The sequence below is a fragment of the Microtus oregoni genome, unplaced genomic scaffold, assembly GCF_018167655.1.
Source record: "Microtus oregoni isolate MIOR12 unplaced genomic scaffold, Mior012 000003F_ref0000135, whole genome shotgun sequence".
Lineage (NCBI taxonomy): Eukaryota > Metazoa > Chordata > Mammalia > Rodentia > Cricetidae > Microtus > Microtus oregoni.
The window spans coordinates 23,719,248-23,738,861 of NW_024543062.1; the positions used below are offsets into that span (position 1 = coordinate 23,719,248).

General features: G+C 39.8%; 1 protein-coding gene across 6 annotated transcripts in view; it reads right to left on the bottom strand.

The window, feature by feature from the left end:
• Positions 1–992: 992 nt before the first annotated feature.
• The window catches only part of Chfr (checkpoint with forkhead and ring finger domains), a 36,273-nt gene continuing 17,651 nt past the window's right edge, over positions 993–19,614 (bottom strand). For 3 of the 6 annotated variants that reach the window (XM_041649081.1, XM_041649076.1, XM_041649077.1), the window contains 7 exons: positions 18,033–18,152; positions 15,896–15,979; positions 14,319–14,389; positions 12,892–12,979; positions 10,466–10,573; positions 9,475–9,547; positions 993–1,309 (listed from right to left, as the gene is read on the bottom strand). In XM_041649081.1, the coding sequence (XP_041505015.1) occupies positions 1,267–1,309; positions 9,475–9,547; positions 10,466–10,573; positions 12,892–12,979; positions 14,319–14,389; positions 15,896–15,979; positions 18,033–18,152 (587 nt within the window). In that variant the 3' untranslated portion in view covers positions 993–1,266. The remainder of the gene's footprint in view (positions 1,310–9,474; positions 9,548–10,465; positions 10,574–12,891; positions 12,980–14,318; positions 14,390–15,895; positions 15,980–18,032; positions 18,153–19,614) is intronic. The other 3 variants (XM_041649080.1, XM_041649078.1, XM_041649079.1) reach the window with 3 other exon arrangements.

Here is a 19,614-nt window from a genome sequence, read left to right on the forward strand (position 1 = left end):
ATTATTCTAGATGACATGACAAACCTAGTGCCCCAGCACAGGGCTTGGAAAGCAGAGGTTCTATCAGTCTGGAGCCATCTAGGGTTTCAGAGGGGGCTGTTCTCAGGGACTGGAGGGCAAAGGGCAGAGGCTTCACCTGCCACCCTGTCAAGGACCTGGATACTCAAGATGTCTTCCTCAGGATGAGCAGTTTTGGACACTTAATTTTTTTTTTAAATACAGAAACATATGCTCATTCTTTCAAATATCAGACTATTCCCAATTTTAGTCAATTTGTAAATTATAATATTTGTGCTACAGTTTTTAATATTTAATTCTTATTAGAAGATAAGCACCAAACCTATTGAAATAAAAAATATAGAAAAGGCCATGCGGCTTTCCAGACAGACTATCCTATACATCCCCGGAGGCTGTAAACTTATGCTTCCTTTCCTTACATAGAATGCTTCTGACATAGCTGACCCTTTTTCCCATGAAACTTTTAAATTTTAGCTGTAGTCAAGGTATAAGATACAAAAGATACAAAAGTATAAACCTGCACTGTCACCGCCTCACCACACACGAGGGGAGAGCCATCTAGTGGGAGCTCTCTCTTGGTCTGTTGATTTTCCTGTACTGACTAGGAAGTCAGTGTGGCCAGTAGGCTTCCCAAGTTACTAGGAAAAAATGGTCTTTGAATGTGTATGTGCACATGTGCGCACATATGGTGTGTGTGTGTGTGTTGGCCTCTCAGGTTACTGGGGCAGTGTGTGTGTGTGTGTGTGTGTAGGCCTCGGCCTCTCAGGTTATTGGGACACAGGGTGTGTGTGTGTGTGTCTCCTAGATTACTGGGGCACAGGGTGTGTGTTGGCCTCTCAGGTTACTGGGGCACAGTGTGTGTGTGTGTGTGTGTGTGTGTGTGTGTGTTTATGTGTGTGTGTAGGCCTCTCAGGTTATTGGGGCACAGGGTGTGTGTGTGTGTGTGTGTGTGTGTTGGCCTCTCAGGTTACTGGGGCACAGTGTGTGTGTGTGTGTGTGTGTGTGTGTGTGTGTGTAGGCCTCTTACGTTACTGGGGCATATGGTGTGCATGTGTTGTGTATGTTACTGAAGGGAAAAGCCATATACACCAGAGTGCCTGACCAGAAACTCCAGTGCTGGAAGAACTCTTAAAGGAGAACTCTTAAAAATGCCCTTAAAGTATTTGTATATGATATTTTGTTTTTTAAAAAACCATAGTTTTGTTGCCTCCTGTGCTCTGTAACTGCTTTATGTGTATCTTCCAATGCTCAATTCTTGAACCTTGTCTGTTCACAGATGTGGTTGAATTTCCTGCAGGGAGAGAAAACATCAAAGACTACTCAAACTGTGGAACTGCATACTGTAATAACCACATAAAAACAAATGTGCATCATATATGTGAGCTCACTCAATTTTTATACTTTTTAAAAAATACTGTGTTTATTGGAGACAGCAATTTCCAAAAGAGCAGGACTGAGCCAGCGACCTGGGCCAGGGTAGGCCTCGGACAGTGAACTCCATGAGAGCAGGAGTGGATCCAGACCAGGGTCATTTGCAGAAGCAGGACTAGGCCAACGACCTAGGCCGCAGCAAGCCTGAGGCGGTAAGCTCCATGGGAGCGAGACTGAACTAGCTACCTAGGCTGGAGCTGGCCTGGGAAAGCAAGCTCCATGGGAGCGGGAGCAGATCCAGACCAGGAACATTTGTGGAGGCAGGACTAAGCCAGCAACCTGGGCCAGAGCAGACCTGAGACAGCTAACTCCACAGAAGCAGGTACAGGGGAGCAACTGTTGAGTGAGTGGGCCAGAGACAGAGACCACTGCGGGTCCAGATGTGAATCTGGAATCTTCAAGGGAGTAGACCTAAGCCAGGACCCCTGTGGGTCTGAGCGTGAGTCTAGGACCTCTGAGGAACTAGGCCTGAGCCAGGATCTCGGTGGTCTGGGTGCACCTGAGCCTGGCAACTCTGAGGGAGTAGATCAGAGCCAGAGTACTTTACAGACCAATCCCAAGCCAGGGACCTCTGCAGAAGTGGATCCAGACAAGGGACATTTACAGAAACAGGTCTGAGTCAACAACCTAGGCTAAAGCAGGCCTGAGACAGCAAATTCCAAGGGAGCAGAGCAGAGCCCAGGAGCGCTGAGTGACCTCTTGGAACATGGAGAGACAAACGAGGTAAACTGAACCGTGGCACTAACTGTACCACAAGAAACAACCATCTGAGCCTTGGATTCACTGGCACCTAGAAGATTAATCAACAGAATCACAGACAGTCCTAACCACACCTATTAGAAGAAAAGATGAGCAGAAAAGGTAAAACACACGCAACACCACAAAGAAAAACATGACACCAATAAAACCTAAAGACTGTACAACAGCAAGACTGAACAACCAAATATAAGATAGAAATGACCTAAAAAATAACTTCAGGAGAATGTTTGAAACTCTTAAAGAGAAAATGAGAAATTCCCTCAAAGAAAAGGAGGAAAAGACAAACAAAAAATTGGAAAACATCAGCAAACCCCTTAAAGAAAATCAAGAAAAAACAATCAAACATATGAAAGAAACTATTCAAGACGTGAAAACTGAAATAGAGACAATAAAGAAAATATAAGCCAAGGGAATTAAAGAAACAGAAATCATGATAAAACAATCAGGAACCACAAACACAAGCATAAACAGCAGAATACAGAATCTCAAGCGCTTAAGATACAATAGAGGAAACAGACTCATCAGTCAACGAAAACATTAAATCTAACAAAAGCTTGGCCCAAAATACCCAGAAAATATGGGACACCATGAAAAGGCCAAACCTAAGAATAATAGGTATAGAAAGAGAAGAAGTTCAACTCAAAAGCACAGAAAATATATTTAACAAAATCATAGAAGAAAACTTTGCCAACCTAAAGAAAGATATGCCTATGAGGATACAAGAAGCTTATAGAATACCATACAGACTGGATAAAAAAAAAAGTCCCCTCATCACATAAAAATCAAAACACTAAAGATATAGAATAGAGAAAGAATATTAAGAGCTGCAAAGAAAAAAGGCCAAGTAACATATAAAGGCAGACCTATCAGAATTACACTTGACTTTTCATTGGAGACAATAAAAGCCAGGTCGTAGTCAAGCATTATGCAGACATTAAGAGACCACAGATGCCAGCCCAGACTACTATACCCAGCAAAACATTCAATCACCATAGAAGGACAAAATAAGATATTCCATGACAAAACCAAGATTTAACCAATACCTAGCCACAAACCCAGCCCTACACAAAATACTAGAAGGAAAACTCCAACCTGAGGAAGTTGGCTACATCAACAAAAACACAGACAATTAATGGACTTATAGTAGCAAATCCCAAAAAAGGGAAAAATGTATAAATTATTATCACCAACAATGAAAACTAAATTAACAGGAGATAGAAATCACTGGTCATTAATGCCTCTTAATATAAATGGACTCAACTCACCTATAAAAAGGCAAAGGCTAACAGATTGGGTACGAAAACAGAATCTATTCTCTTCCATAGAAGAAACACTCTTCAACCGCAAAGACAGACATAGCCTCAATGTAAAGGGTTGGAAAAAATTTTTCCAATCAAATGGACCTAATAGCTGGTGTAGCTATCCTAAGATCTAACAAAATAGATTACAAACTAAAATCAATCCAAAGAGATAAAGAAGAACATTTCATATTAGTCACAGAAAAGAATCCATCAAGAGGAAATCTCAATACTGAATATCTATGCCCCAAATACAAGGGCACCCTCATACGTGAAAGAAATACTTCTAAAGCTTAAATCATACATTAAACACCACACACTAATAGTGGGAGACTTCAACACTCCACTCTCACCACTGAACAGGTCAGTCAGACAAAAATTGAACAGAAAAATAAGAGAACTAGTAGATGTTATGACTCAAATGGACTTAATAGACATCTATAGAACATTTCATCCAAATAGAAAAGACTAAACCTTCTCAGCACTTCATGGAACCTTCTCAAAAATTGACCATTTACTCGATCACAAAAAAACCTCAACAAAGACAAAAAAATTGGAATAACCACATGTATCTTATCAGATCATCATGGCTTAAAACTAGAATTCAACAGCAATACTAATTCCAGAAAGCCAACAAGTACATGGAACTTAAACGATGCTCACCTGAATTATCTATCAATGGGTCAAGGAAGAAATAGAGAAATTAAAGACTTCCTAAAATTCATTGAAAATGACCGCACAACATACCCAAATTTATGGGACAAAATGAAAGCAGTGTTAAGAGGAAAGTTCATAGCACTAAATGCCTACATAAAGAAGCTGGAAAAAATCCCACACTAGTGAATTAACAGAACATTTGAAAACTTTAGAACAAAAAGAAGTAAACTCACCTAAGAGAACTAGATGGCAGGAAATAATCAAAGTGAGAGCTGAAATCAATAAAATAGAAACAAGGAACACAATACAAAGAATCAATGAGACAAAGAGTTGGTTCTTTGATAAAATCAACAAAGCAGACAAACCTTTATCCAAACTAAACAAAAGGCAGAGAGAGAATACCCAAATTAACAAAATCAGAAATGAAAAAGGGGACATAGCAACACACCTGGAGGAAATCCAGAGAATCATCAGGATTTCAAAAACCTGTACTCCATAAAATTGGAAAACTTAAAGGAAATGGACAACTTTCTGGATAAATATCACTTACCAAAATTAAATAAAAACCAGATAAGCAAATTAAACAGACCTATAACTGCTGAAGAAACAGAAACAGTCATCAAAAGTCTCCCAACCAAAAAAACCCCAGGACCAGATGGTTTCAGTTCAGAATTCTACAAGATTTTCAAAGAAGAACTAATACCAATACTCCTGAAATTATTCCACACAACAGAAACAGAAGGAACATTGTCAAACTCTTTTTATGAGGCTACAATTACCCTGATATCCAAACCACAGAAAGACATTACTAAGAAAGAGAATAACAGACCAATCTCACTCATGAACATTGATGCAAAAAAACTAAATAAAATACTGGCAAATCGAATCCAAGAAATCATCAGAACCATCATCCACCATGATCATGTTCGCTTCATCCCAGAGATGCAGGGATGGTTCAACATACGAAATCTGTCAATGTAATCCACCATATAAACAAACTGAGAAATAAAAACCACATGATCATCTCATTAGATGCCGAAAAAGCTTTTGACAAAACACAACATTTTTTCATGATAAAGGTCTCGGAGAGAGCAGGGATACAAGGAACATACCTAAACATAATAAAGGCAATGTACAGCAAATCAACAGCCAGAATCAAACTAAATGGAGAGAAACTTCTAGCAATCCCACTGAAATCAGGAACAAGACAAGGCTGTCCACTCTCTGCATACCAATATAGTTCTTGAAATCCTAGCCAGAGGAATAAGACACCAAAAGGAGATCAAGGGGATACAAATTGGAAAAGAAAAAGTCAAACTCTCACTATTTGCTGATGATATGATAGTTTACATAAGCAACCCCAAAAATTCTACCAAGAAACTTCTACAACTCATAAACACTTTCAGAAATATAGGAGGATACAAGATTAACTCAAAAAGATCAGTAGCCCTCCTGTACACAGATGATAAAAAGGCTGTGAAAGAAATCAGAGAAAAATCACCCTTCACAATAGCCACAAACAGCATAAAATATATCGGAGTAACTTGAACCAAACAAGTGGAAGACTTGTATGACAAGAGCTTTAAATCTTTGAAGAAAGAAATTGAAGAAGACACCAGAAAGTAGAAAGATCTCCCATGCTCTTGGGTAGGTAGAATTAACAAAGTAAAAATGGCAATCTACAGATTCAATGCAATGCCCATCAAAATCCCAGCAAAATTCTTCAAAAACCTCGAAAGAATGGTACTTAACTTCATTTGGAAAAGCAAAAAACCCAGGATAGCCAAAAAATCCTGTACAATAAAAGAACTTCTGCATCACAACACCTGATTTTAAACTAATACAGAGCTAAAGTACTGAAAACAGTCTGGTATTGGCATAAAAACAGACAGGAGGACCAATGGAACTGAATAGAAGACCCGGACATTAATCTACACACCTTCGAACACCTGATTTTTGACAAAGAAGCAAAAAATATCAAATGGAAAAATGAAAGCATATTTAACAAATGGTGCTAGCATAACAGGATATCAACATGTAGAAGAATGAAAATAGATCCAAATCTATCACCATGCACAATACTCAAGTCCAAATGGATCAAAGACCTCAACGGATAAAGCCAGCCACAATGAACCTTATAGAAGAAAGTGGGAAGTACACTTGAACACATTGGCACAGGAATCACTTCATAAATATAACCCCAGTACAGACACTGAGAGAAACAATTAATAAATGGGACCTCCTGAAACTGAAAAGCTTCTGTAAAGCAAAGGACACAATCAACAAGACAAAATGACAATCTACAGTATGGGAAAAGATCTTCACTAACCCCACATCAGACAGAGGTCTGATCTCCCAAATACACAAAGAACTCAAAAATTGGACACCAAAAGAACAAATAATCCAATAAAAAATGGAGTACAGAACTAAACAGAGAACTCTCAACAGAGGAATCTAAAATGGCTGAAAGACACTTATAGAAATGTTCAACATCCTTAGTCATCAGAGAAATGCAAATCAAAACAACTCTGAGAGTCCATCTTACACCTGTAAGAATGGCCAAGATCAAAAACACTGATGACAAGTTATGCTGGAAAGGTTATGGGAAAAAGGGAACACTTCTGCATTGCTGGTAGGAATGCAAGCTGGTACAACCCTTTTAGATATCAGTGTGGCGATTTCTCAGAAAACTAGGAAACAACCTTCCTCAAGACCCAGTAATATAACTTTTGGGTATATATCCAAAGATGCTCAATCATGCCACAAGGACATCTGCTCAACTATGTTCACAGTATCATTGTTTGTCATAGCCAGAATTTGGAAACAACCTAAATGCCCTTCAAGCGAAGAATGGATAAGGAAAATGTGGTACATTTACACAATGGAATACTACACAGCAGAAAAAAATAACATCTTGAATTTTGCAGGCAAATGGATGGAGCTAGAAAACATCATTTTGAGTGAGGTAATCCAGACCCAGAAAGACAATTATCACATGTACTCACTTATAAGTGGTTTTTAGACATAAAACAAAGAAAACCAGCCTACAAATCACAATCCCAGAGAACCTAGACAACAATGAGGACTCTAAGAGAGACATACATGAATCTAATCTACATGGGAAGTAGAAAAAGACAAGATCTCCCGAGTAAATTGGGAGCATTGGGACCTTGGGAGAAACCTGAAGGGGTAGGGGAGAGGCAGGGAGTGGAGCACAGAAAAACGTAGAGCTCAATAAAAATCAATTAAAAAAATGTGTTTTTAAAGAATTTTAAATTTATGTGTATTTATATATGTCTGTTTTAGTATATGCCATGTATGTACAGGTGGCCAGGGTAGACAGAAGAGGGAATCAAATCCCCTGGAGCTGGTATTCCAGGTAGTTGTGTGATATTTGACAAGGGTGCTAGGAACCAAACTCAAGTCGTCTGGAAGAGTAACAAGTGCTCTTAACAGATGAGCCTCCTCTCCAGTCCCTCTAAGTATTTTTTTTTGTTTGTTTGTTGTTTTTTTTTTCCCCCCCGAGACAGGGTTTCTCTGTAGCTTTGGTGCCTGTCCTGGAACTAGCTCTTGTAGACCAGGCTGGCCTCGAACTCCCAGAGATCCACCTGTCTCTGCCTCCTGAGTGCTGGGATTAAAGGCGTGCGCCACCACCGCCCGGCCCCTCTAAGTATTTTTAAATAATATTAAAGACACTAAATTCCAAAGGTAGTCTCTTTTTTCTCTTTTTAAATTTTAAAATGAAGATGAAAACACTGGGTATTTTATCAGATTAGAGAATAAGAGCTGTGCTTCCTAAGTGTATGCCTTTGCCTACTCTTTACCCAGCAGGGTGGAGACAGATGCTGAGGTGACAGTGGCCAGATTGGAGAAGTGCATGGAGAAAGTGGCATGTGCCTTTGCTACCCATATTATATTACCATGAACAAAAGTGAGTTAGTTGTGCAATGTCCTTCCTTCCTTTCTTTTTTCCTCCTTTGAGACAGGGTTTCTCTTTGTAACAGCCTTGGCTGTCCTGGACACTCTATAGACCAGGCTGGCCTCAAACTCACAGAGATCCATCCACCTGCCTCTGCCTCCCAAGTGTTGGGATTAAAGGTGTGTGCCAATATACCCAGCTTCCTTCTTTCCTCCTTTCTTTTTTTTTTAAGATTAAGATTTACTTGTATCACTTTTAGTTCTGTAAATGTGTCTATGTGGAGTATGCACACCTGTATGTGGGTTTTTGAGGAGGCCACCAATATCTGATCCCCTGCAGCTAGAGTAAGAGGTGGTTACTAACTGACCAATGTGAGTGCTGGGAACTGAACTCAGACCCCTCTTCAAGACAAGCAAACACTTTCAAATGCTGAGTCAACTTTACAACCTAAAGTTTTCTTTCTTGAAATAGATGGTGTCTGCTGTTCATGCTCAAGCACGATACAAGGTTTTATACTACAAAAGTACCCATTAAGAAGTCATCTCTATTGTCGTCTTTCTCTCTCATACTGTGGGCACTGGTTTCATTGCCTTAATCTGAATCAAAAATCTGTGTGTAGAGATTTAAATACTGGCCAGTGAACTGACCAGCAGAGGACCATAACACTAATTGTTTAAAAACAGTAGCAGAGCCGGTTGTGGTGGCACACGCCGGTAGGATTTGCTGAAGGAGGCAGAGGCAGGAGGATCACGAGTTCGAGGCCAGCCTGGGCTACATATTTAAAAAAAAATAAAAACAGTAGCAGAAAGATTAGTGCTGAGTGCTGACTTCATAAGGCAATGCAGATGTTGCTATGAATAGCACTTGAAGACTATGTTAAAGATCCACAGTGGGGGTGGTTAAGTTGTAACACAACTCACCTCCCAACCTGCCACACATATAATACGAAGAAAAACCCAGGTGTTACTCTATCACCAATTGGGCCAGTATCTTTGCAGACATGTGCTCAGATACTGACCAAGAGAGAGCTACTGTCAGATAAAGCACAATGTAACCCCAACCATGAAGACACAGATGAAAGATGGGGGCAGATATTTGCATAGAAGCAGTTCAAGAAAAGCAATAATATAAGAGCAGAATTTCTATATGGAAATATATACAATGTATAATTTTAAAGAAGTACAGGAATTAAATTAGCACACATATGTGAATTTGGGGGGTAGAGTGGGATGCTGGGAACTGAACCCGGAACTTTGTACTCTACTACCAAGGGTAACGTAAGTCCCCAAATTAGTACATTTTTTTTAGCATACAATTCACTATTACTGTTGCCTTTCCAAGTCATAAGCCCGGAGGGCCTGCAGTTGACAAATGTCCCTCAGCTTCACTCACATTGCATGGTGAGCCTTCACTTGAGTGCGACAGTTCCGGCCCCAGTAGCAATCAGGACGGGATGTTACAGTCACTGGAAAGAAAGTACATGTCTACATTAGATGTATCACACACTTTTCATGTAGCTAAATGAATTTAACTGGAGATACAAGAAAACTCCTCTGAGCAAAAAGCATCTTTGTCACTCTGTATGTGTTCCTATGTATGATCATATAGGTGCATGTATATGGTTACAAATGTACGTGTAGAAGCCAGAAGTCAATGTGCCAGGTGTCATCATCTACCTTGTTTGTTTGAGACAAGGTCTTTCAATGGCATTAAGCCTGCCAATCAGACTAAGCTACCTGGCCAAACCAAGGACCTGCCTGTCTGTGCCTCCCTAGTTCTGGAATTATAAACATGAGCTGCTACATCTGGCTTTTTCCTTCTTCTGATTTTAAAAAACATTTTATGTATAAGAGTAGTTTGCCTATATGCACCTAAGTGCACTGTGTGTGTACTTGGTGCCCACAGAGGCCAGAAGAGGACACCAGATCATCTGGAACTGGAGTTACAAATGATTTAAGTTTCCATGTGGTTCCAGAAACCCCACCTGGGTGCAAGACCCACATACCAGTTTCATTTCATGTTTTTTTTCCTGTGGGGACTGACCTCAGGTCTTTATGCCAGCACAACAAGGTCTTTACTAAGCTTACATCTTATCTCTCTTTATGATCAGTTTTTGTAGACCATGCCAAGACTTTTGGACAAAAAAAATTTATCTAAAAACTAAGTCAAGAAAATGAAGTTGTCTAGTGGTGTCTTTATGTTTCTTTGCTCTAGATACTCATGGGTCTTGACCCAGTCTGAAAAGCAAATGCAACCTCAGCCATCTGTGTGCCTGTGTTCTGCCTACATGCTACAACTTCTGCGAGGTATTGGGTATAAAGCCATGCTAAGTACCTATTTGAATTGAGTTGGGAAGTCAGTACAGACAGAACAGGCTCCTTACCTGGCAACTCAGAAGCAGGAATGTTCTGCCGATACTGGTAGGTGAGCTCTCGGAAGCTACGCAGACCACAGCAGTAACACAACACAGTATTTCCAGTGATTCTGTAATCTGGGGAAAGGTAGCCACATGTGAACACAGCCATTTATCAGACAATGTCATTTTATAACAGAAAAACAGGCACACTTCAAACTAGTAGGAAACTTAATACCATAATGAGGTAGAGACAATGGGCTAGACACCTGGAAAACAGTTCTAAAACCAATCTAAATACTAATTCAGCTGTTTTTTAAAAAAGGTTTATTTTTATTTTATGAATGTTTGCTTACATGAATGTCTGTGTATTATGGTGTGTGCAATACTTGAGAAGACCAGAAAAGGGCACTGGATCCTCTAGAACTGGAGTTACAGTTGGTTGCAAGTCACCTGTGGGTGCTGGGAACCTGGTCCTCTCCAAGAACAACAAATGCTTATTATCACCACTAACCCATTTCTCCAGCCCCATCGGTTTAATTTTTAGTAGTAAGATAATCTCATGTGGATTAAAAAAAAATTGAATATTTTAAAAAATCCCCCCAAAAGTAGTAAGACTGGAAACATTTTCTCTTGTGTTACACTTGTGTGGTTAATTATTCCTTATCTGAAATACATGGGATCAGAGGTATTCTGAATTATAGATTGCTTTTCCAAATTTTGCAACATTTGTGTATATGTCCCAAAGGATTAAAAAAAATGTGTGTTTTAAGTGTTTTGCTTGCATGTATGTACGTATACCATGTGTATACCTGGTACCAGCAGAGGTCAGAAGGCACTGGATTCCATAGAATTGGAATTATGGAATACTTATAAACCATTATGTGAGTTCAGGGAACCAAACCTGGATCCTCTGTAAGAGTAGCCAATGCTCTTAACTGCTGGGCCATCTTTCCAGCCTCCCTACCTGTTTTTAAAGATAGGATCTCACTGAGTCCTTGCTTACCTGCACCTCAATTTGTAGACCAGGCTGACATTGAACTCAGACAGATCTACCTCCTTTGTTTCCTCAGTACTGGAATTAAAGGTGTGTGTCACAATGCCTGGTGATTTATGTATATGTAATGAGAACTGGGGGACCAATTCTAAAGCTAGAACTGTTTACATTTCCTACACATCTCACACATGACCCATCACAGCAGGCTTGGTATAGGCTTTCTTCTTGTGGTATCATGTCTTCAGCACTCTATAGCTACAAATGTTGGAGGCATTTTCAGATTTGGAATGCTAAACCTACAGGTGTTGAAAATAAAAATTACACAGAAAATGATTTAATTTTGACTACCTATAATTTAAAATTTGAAATGGAAATATAAAAACACAAACCATGAAGTACTAATGCTATAGTAAGAACATATTTACAACACAAAGGGCAACACTGTAAACTTCAACAAAGATAGCATGTCGGTGCTGCCAGAGACCCCCCAAAAAGTGTATGTAAAGTCCAGGATCATAGATAAGCAAGTATCGATGCAAAAAGACCTTCAATGTTATTAACAGTCATTCAAAGGCATAAGAATAAGTCACTGTCAGCTTCTCCCATATTCACAAAATTAAATGACAAATGCAAAGCCAAGAGGCAGGGGATGCCTCAGGAATGAGGGGAAGCCTATACAACCTTAAGAAGAACAGTGTGTTCAAGTGGCAAAGTCTTGGTTTCATGTACTATTGTCATAAAATTCCAGTTATTTATTCTAAACTTTTAGGTGTACACCATTGAATGTTCAACAGTTGTGGCATTAATGTAATGAAAAACAAGAAATAAAATATCCTTTCATGAGGTGGCTAAATAAAGCTAACTAAAACTCTAGGCAGGGTTGGTGATACAGCTCAGGTGGTAGAATGCTTGTTTACATGCACAATGCCCTGGGTTTGATCCCCAGCACTATATAAAACAGGAATGGTGGTATAGGCTGGCTTCTGCCAGCACTTAGGAGGTGAAGGAATGAGAATCAGAAGATCAAGGTCAGCCATGGTTATACAGCAAGTCTAAGCTTAATTGGGGTCATAATCATCCTCCCTAAGCATCTCCCCTTCTAAAACCCTCTAGGTAATAACAATAAAAAAACCAAGGCAGGGCTAGGATGTAGTTCAACAGTAGAGTACTTGCTTAGTATGCACAAGAACCCTGGCCAGTTCCTACTACCTCAAAAACCATGCCTAGACTTTTCTTGGTAGAAGGGAGTGTGTGATACATGCTGAGTACAAACATGACACTCAATAGGGCACCATCTGTAATATAACCCACAAATGGAGCCTCTTCAAAGAGCCTGAACAGATGGGCATGAAAACACTATTCCTAATTTTTTATTCTATATTTGCTTATGCTTTTCCAATGCCCATTCTTAAAAATTAATGCCCATTCTGGAGGGCAGAGTTGGCTATACAATGCTTACCAGATAAGAGAAATACGCCCCGCTGTAGAGCCAGGAGACTCTCTGCCAACATATTTTTCCAAGTCAGACCTCTGGTTGCCAGGTAATTCTGTGATGGGAAAAAGTGTGGAAATAAATTCCAGTTTAGAAGAAGAATCAAAAACGACTAAGAGGACATTTCATAAAAGGTAGATGAAGCCAAAGCACAGCTACCCTCAAGTGGCATTTGCACAGAGCCAGTGGATAAACTAGAGTCAATCCTGCCTTAGGTATTACAAGTTCTTTGCTGAGAGGCTCTCTGGCCTTTGGACCTGAATAAGAATCACTATTCTCTCAAAAAATTCCACAGAGGCATTCACAACACAAGGAAAGATAAGACACTGAAGGGAAAAAGGAATAAGAGAACAGAATCAAGTCATAGCTTTGCTTCTAACATAGTTAAAATTAAATCATTAAACTGACTTCTGCTTTTGTAAACTACTTGCTGAAGCCTCCTTTTTATCTGAAAAGGCAGACATATGCCCTTGAGAAGTGACAATCACCAATAACCACTTAGATACTGCCTGCCCTATATAACTTATGGAATACTGCTGGTATAAGCCAATCTCCTTGAACAGAAAGAGCGTTCAGTAGCACACTCTAATAAGAATTTCTCCCTTTTACACTTGCCTTCACCCAGCCCATCTACCCCATAATGGTGACAAGTATAGCTGAATGCCAGGTTTTCTTTATTTAGACACTGTTCAAGGCTGTTACAAAAAAGTTGTCAAGTATCTAAATGTAGAGTGCAGTGGTGTTCAGCTAAGTCTGGCGATGTGTGTATGAATGGCCTCCAAGGAAGGCAAAGTTCTCAACATAACATGCAGAATTGAGCATGTTACAATTCTAAGAGCTGAGCTAGCTTTCTCAAACTTGGGAAGGAAAATGTTCAGAAAAAGAGCCGGGCGGTGGTGGCGCACGCCTGTAATCCCAGCACTTGGGAGGCAGAGACAGGTGGATCTCTGTGAGTTCAAGGCCAGCCTGGTCTACCAAGGGAGTTCCAGGACAGGCTCCAAAGCTACAGAGAAACCCTGTCTCGAAAAACCAAAAAAAAAAAAAAAAAAAAAAAAAAAAAAAAAAAAAGAAAAAAGAAAAAGAAGCCAGAGAAAAGAGCCAGAATTGAGATACCCTCTCTGTAAGATGTATTAACTAATTCATATGGTTTGACAGAATGATCAGTAAACGGAAAATCAGCTCATTTTAGAATAAAGGGAAAACCTGATAAATATCACAAAATCATGGAACTAACTAACTATACTGGTTAGATAATACAGTGTGTGTTGTCAGCTGTGGCAGTACATGTCTGCAGGCAAATGCTAAAGAGAAAATGTGTGTCCTAACAGGAACCACAAACATTAAAGGAAAGCTTCATGACTTTCACTGATGCCCAGGAAAGTGTGGGGTGATACCTTCAGAATGTCCGACTCATAGTTGTTGTTGTTCAGCACCCCATCCAAGCACTTGTCCCCCAGGTTGAGCTCTGCCAGAGGAAGGATGAATATTATCTGTTTTATAAGGATAATGTAGTATCTTAAGTATTATTTTCCTGATGGGATAACCAAATCTCTCTCTCTCTTTTAAAGATTTATCTATTACATATATAGTGTTCTGCCTGCATGTAGGCCTGCACACCAGAAGAGGGCACCAGATCTCATTATAGATGGTTGTACGGCTCCACATGGTTGCTGGGAATTGAACTTAGGACCCTTGGAAGAGCAGCCAGTGGTTTTAACCTCTGAGCCATCTCTCCAGCCCAACCAAATCTCTTTCCATTACAGATTGTAAAAAGCAACAAGCTTAGGAAATGTCTCTGTCATTAAAATGCATGCTGACATGAATTTCAATCCCCAGTATGACTACTAAAAAAAAAAAAAAAAAGAAGAAGAAGAAGAAGAAGAAAGTCAAGTGTAGCAGGGCATGTCTACAATACTAGTATTGATGGGGGAAAGAGACAAGTGGATCCCCGGAGACTACTGACCCAGCCAGTCCAGCCAGTAATGCTTTAGTGAACATTAGGTTCACTGAAAGATCCTGTCTCAAAATAAGGATGATGGAATACAATAGTGTAGTCAATGCCCCAACTACACATCATATGCTACCAAATAACCCCCCACCCAGTTTCAGGAATAGATAACATCTTTTTTAGTCATTGGCTAGAGTCCCATAGACCACCCCTAGACATTACAGGCTATAGTCAATACTATATAACTCCACAACATGAGTTAAGACCCTATTGTTGAAGTCACCCCATATTTTTGCCACCAAACATGGGAAAAAAATCAAGCTGGTACTCAAATTGATGCTTCACCCCTACTAACTAGTATTCAAAGTGCTTAAAAGGAATTATACATGCTACCAGAGGAAAAAAAGCAATCATCAGTCTCACCCAGCTATGAACCCTGTGTGCTATTAACATGTCTGTCAGATATACCTACTGGTGCAATAGCAGTACAAATGGAACAGAAGTAACCAGCCACTCTTTAAATCAGCTTTAAGGCCCTCTCTAGAAAATGCAACACCTGCCTAACACTGTTAATGGGGCCAAGAGTCTGCCCTAGACAGGTCATGGGCACTAAGGGAAAATATTCTCCTACATGGTTCTTAGTGGAGCCAGCAATGCTAGCACTGGCCTTTAATCACAGCACGCAACAGCACACCCCGTCATCCTTGAATTTGTGATCCTCCTACCTAATCCTCTGGGATTTAGAAATAGTGTTTTATATGAATAGATAATTTCTCCTGTATAAGAAACTGATATTTCTCTTGTTTTATTACCACTTGCTTTTGAAGCAACATGGGTTTGAGACTTCCAAACTGACAAAACTCTGCAGTGTAGCAGAAAAAGGCAGAAAAAAATCACTTGATGGCCCATAGCAGCCTCTTTTTTCTCTGAACACAGCAGGTCACAACTCAATACCACCTACTCCAAGTTCATCAAGATAACAAACAAAAAGTCAAAGCAACTAGGTTGAAGAGCTGACATTACCACAGAAAGGGGCCAAGCAGCCAAAGCAGCCAGTCCGGGTGCAGCCCCAATACAAATGGCAGAAGGGTTGCAGGCATACTGCACCTGTGGACAGAAGACAGTTGATCAACTGGGATCTAGAACTGTGCCTGTTCTCATACTTGAGGAAATTTAGAACCAGACTCAAGAGCTCAACTCTCTTTGAAGACATTCTTTCTGAGGTGTTCTCATGGAACTAGGGAGCAGAGACAACGTCCCAGATAATATCTAAAATCAAAGGTGACAGAATTGTGATAATTAAAAGTTAATTTAAAAACAGCTTGGTCTATGACCCCAGTACCCAAACAGTCCTGATTAATTGTTTCCCAGCTCTGACTATGTGACACACTTGAAGTAACTGCACATTCATGTCTGCAGATAGCTTTTTCACCTACCACAAATAATGTTTTCATTATATATTATTATTCTGCACTCCCTTAGGAAAGGTTTTTTAATGTTTAATATTCTCCACAATGCAATTTCATTGAATACACTAGTAAATAAATCCTAGTTGAATTTTTAATGTTTTACTTATTTTATTTTTTTAAAATTTTTAATTGATTTTTATTGAGCTCTACATTTTTCTCTGCTCCCTTCCCTGTCTCTCCCCTCCCCTTCAACCCTCTCCCAAGGTTCCCATGCTTCCAATTTACTCAGGAGATCTTGTCTTTTTCTACTTCCTATGTAGATTAGATCTATGTATGTCTCTCTTAGGGTCCTCATTATTGTCTAGGTTCTCTGGGATTGTGATTTGTGTGCTGGTTTTCTTTGCTTTATGTTTAAAAACCACTTATGAGTACATGTAATAATTGTCTTTCTGTGTCTGGGTTGGGTTTTTTAAAAAATATTTATTTATTATGAATATAATATTCTCTCTGTGGGCATGCCTGAAGGCCAGAAGAGGGCACCAGACCTCATTACAGACGGTTGTGAGCCAACATGTGGTTGCTGGAAATTGAACTCAGGACCTTTGGAAGAACAGGCAATGCTCTTAACATCTGAGCCATCTCTCTAGCCCCTTGGGTTGGTTTTTTAATGTTTAATATTCTCCACAATGCAATTTCACAGAATACGCTAGTAAATAAATCCTAGCTGAAATTCTTACAGGATTGAATAATTAAAGCTTTTTAAGAGTATAATCACTTTGTAATTGCCTGTATCTATGAAAAGCATTTCTCTATAAATTAGTCAAAAGTAAAGACTGCCCTCTTAGCAAAATTTTAAGAACTAACCTTGGCTGCCACTTGCTGATCTGTATATTTCAGATGTTGGTATTCTCAGGACTTGTCCATGGATTCTTCTTAACATGCCTAGAGGTCACCCTGGTATGCCTGGAGCTTGTTAGCTGCCTATCCCAGAATGCATACTGTTACTGTGCTACGGTCCTCTCTTCTGTACTGCACCAAGTCTAGGCTAGGAGGACCACCTCCCCAGAGCAGTCTCCAAGCAAACAAAACCTACCACATCACTGCAGTGGAGAGCTTGTACTGTATCATACATTGTGCCACAGAAGCGTGGCTCAGGCACTGCAGAGACTTGTGATATGACCACATAAATTTATGATTTGTTTCATTTAACAGCAATAATGATCAAGGAACTCTCAAGTTGAGAAATACTTTAAAATGCAATAGACATGAACAAGCATTTCAAACAAAAGTATATTCGAACATTAATGAAGAGCTCCATTTATTTTTTTGATGTTTTACAATGCAAAGAACGAAACCCAGAAGATTACACATGCTAAGCAAGCATCCCACCACTTAACTACCCCTCTATCTAAAGAACTGTTTTAATGGTGAAATGTAGATTAAACACAGGTATTTCATCTACTGGCTTTGTAAGTAACACATTATATAAAGACTACAGTTCTGATATGAGAATGGATATAGAAATATATAACCACCCACATCTGGAAGTGTGGGCAGTGTTATCCACTGGTGAAAAAAAATAAGTGTTCAATACGCTCATGTGGGATCAACTGATTATATGCAGATGGAAAGATGTATCTTTGTTTTATAGCCTACATAAAGTCAATTTCACTTGAAAAATCAAGCCATGGAGAATGCACAAGAATGTCCTCCTGTTGGAGGGAGCACCTGAGGGAGACAAGCACACTCACACTGCTGAGGGGCAACACGGGAATCCTGCTCACGTTCAGCTCTTCGGTCAGGCATAGGCTGGAAGCAGCAGGTGCAAATGGCGTGGCTTCCTTGAAGAGGGCACATATAATCCTGGGCTGCTGAAGCACATACATATTTATGTCAGATATGTCCAGACACCAGGTAAAAGGTAGCCGACAAAAATTTTTCATCTAGAGAGGCAACTATGAAGTACACAGGAGGAGGGACAGGATCTGGGAGGAATTAAAACTACTTCCTAAGTGGTCAAATGATATTCTGCCATTTGAAATATGGGAATTCAATGGTTATAGCTCAGTGAGTACTCGTCTAGCATTTGAGAAGCCTTAGACTCAATCCCGAGCACCAAAAATACCCATATATATATGTACGCACACATACATACATACATACATACATGCATACATAAATAAATTTTTTTTTGGAAAGTAACTGTACTAAGGGAGTTCACGTCATGCATAAGAATGAGTATACACCTAAATGCTAGCTATTGGGAAGCTGAGGCAGGAAGATCACAAGTTCAAGGCTAGCTTGAGATATGTACTGAATTTTAGGACAGCCTGAGTTATAAATTGAGACTATTTCAAAAGATCAAAAAGTTCTTCCTAGACAGTGGTAAAGTCTGGTTGCTGAGCACTGCTTTGCTGTCCCAACTATGGGTTCTAGAAGTGACAGGGAGAACTGGAACAATATTCTAGTAGGGTTGCCAAGAACGTGGCTCTTAATTACAATGCTAGGTTAGTGGCCACTTTTAGCACAGTTAGGCTAAATAGGAGGTAAAGGGTCAGGGCTACTAAGGCTATTTTCAATTTGGCAATGATCACAGTGCTTAACTGCAGTTAAGAACAGGCAAAGCTAGAACTAAAGTGGCCAATTCCAAGCAGAGGATACTGTTATTCTATCTGCAGCCAATTCTGGTTGCTAGGCTTCAACACTTAGAGCTAAGAACTTCATGCCACATGCAAGCAAACAGCTCTCTTTTTTCTCTTTCCATCATTATATTTGGGGTAGAACCAAATGTCTTGCAAATGCTAAATAAGTATGTCCTCTATCACCGAGCTGTATCTCAGCTCATCTCAATGCATCGGGGGGCCTATCTGTTAGAAATACACAACTGATGGGAAATTGTTTAGAGGGCAACTCTACAGAGATGCAAGACAGACTATGGGAATTTATTTGCACATGCTGTTAAGAAAGAAGCCAATCTCTAATTAGGTGACAGATACAGAATTAGGTTTTGGCAAACCCTACCAAGCAAACTACCTGAAGCAGTAGGCTGAAGATAGACCAAAAGTTAAAACCAGGTGTATCCAAAAAGGGGAGACCCTCAAATAAACAGATATTCACCTAATTTCTCTCTTGCTCCCTCCCTCCCCCCACCAGATGGCCTTGAACTCATAGAGATACTCCTATCTCAGCCATGCTTCCCTAATTTTTTTCTTTTCTTCCTTTTTTTTTTTTTTTTTTTTTTTTTTTTCAAGACAGAGTTTTTCTGTGTAGCACTGGCTGTCCTGGACTTGCTTTGTAGATCAGACTGGCCTGGAACTCATGGAGATCTGCCTG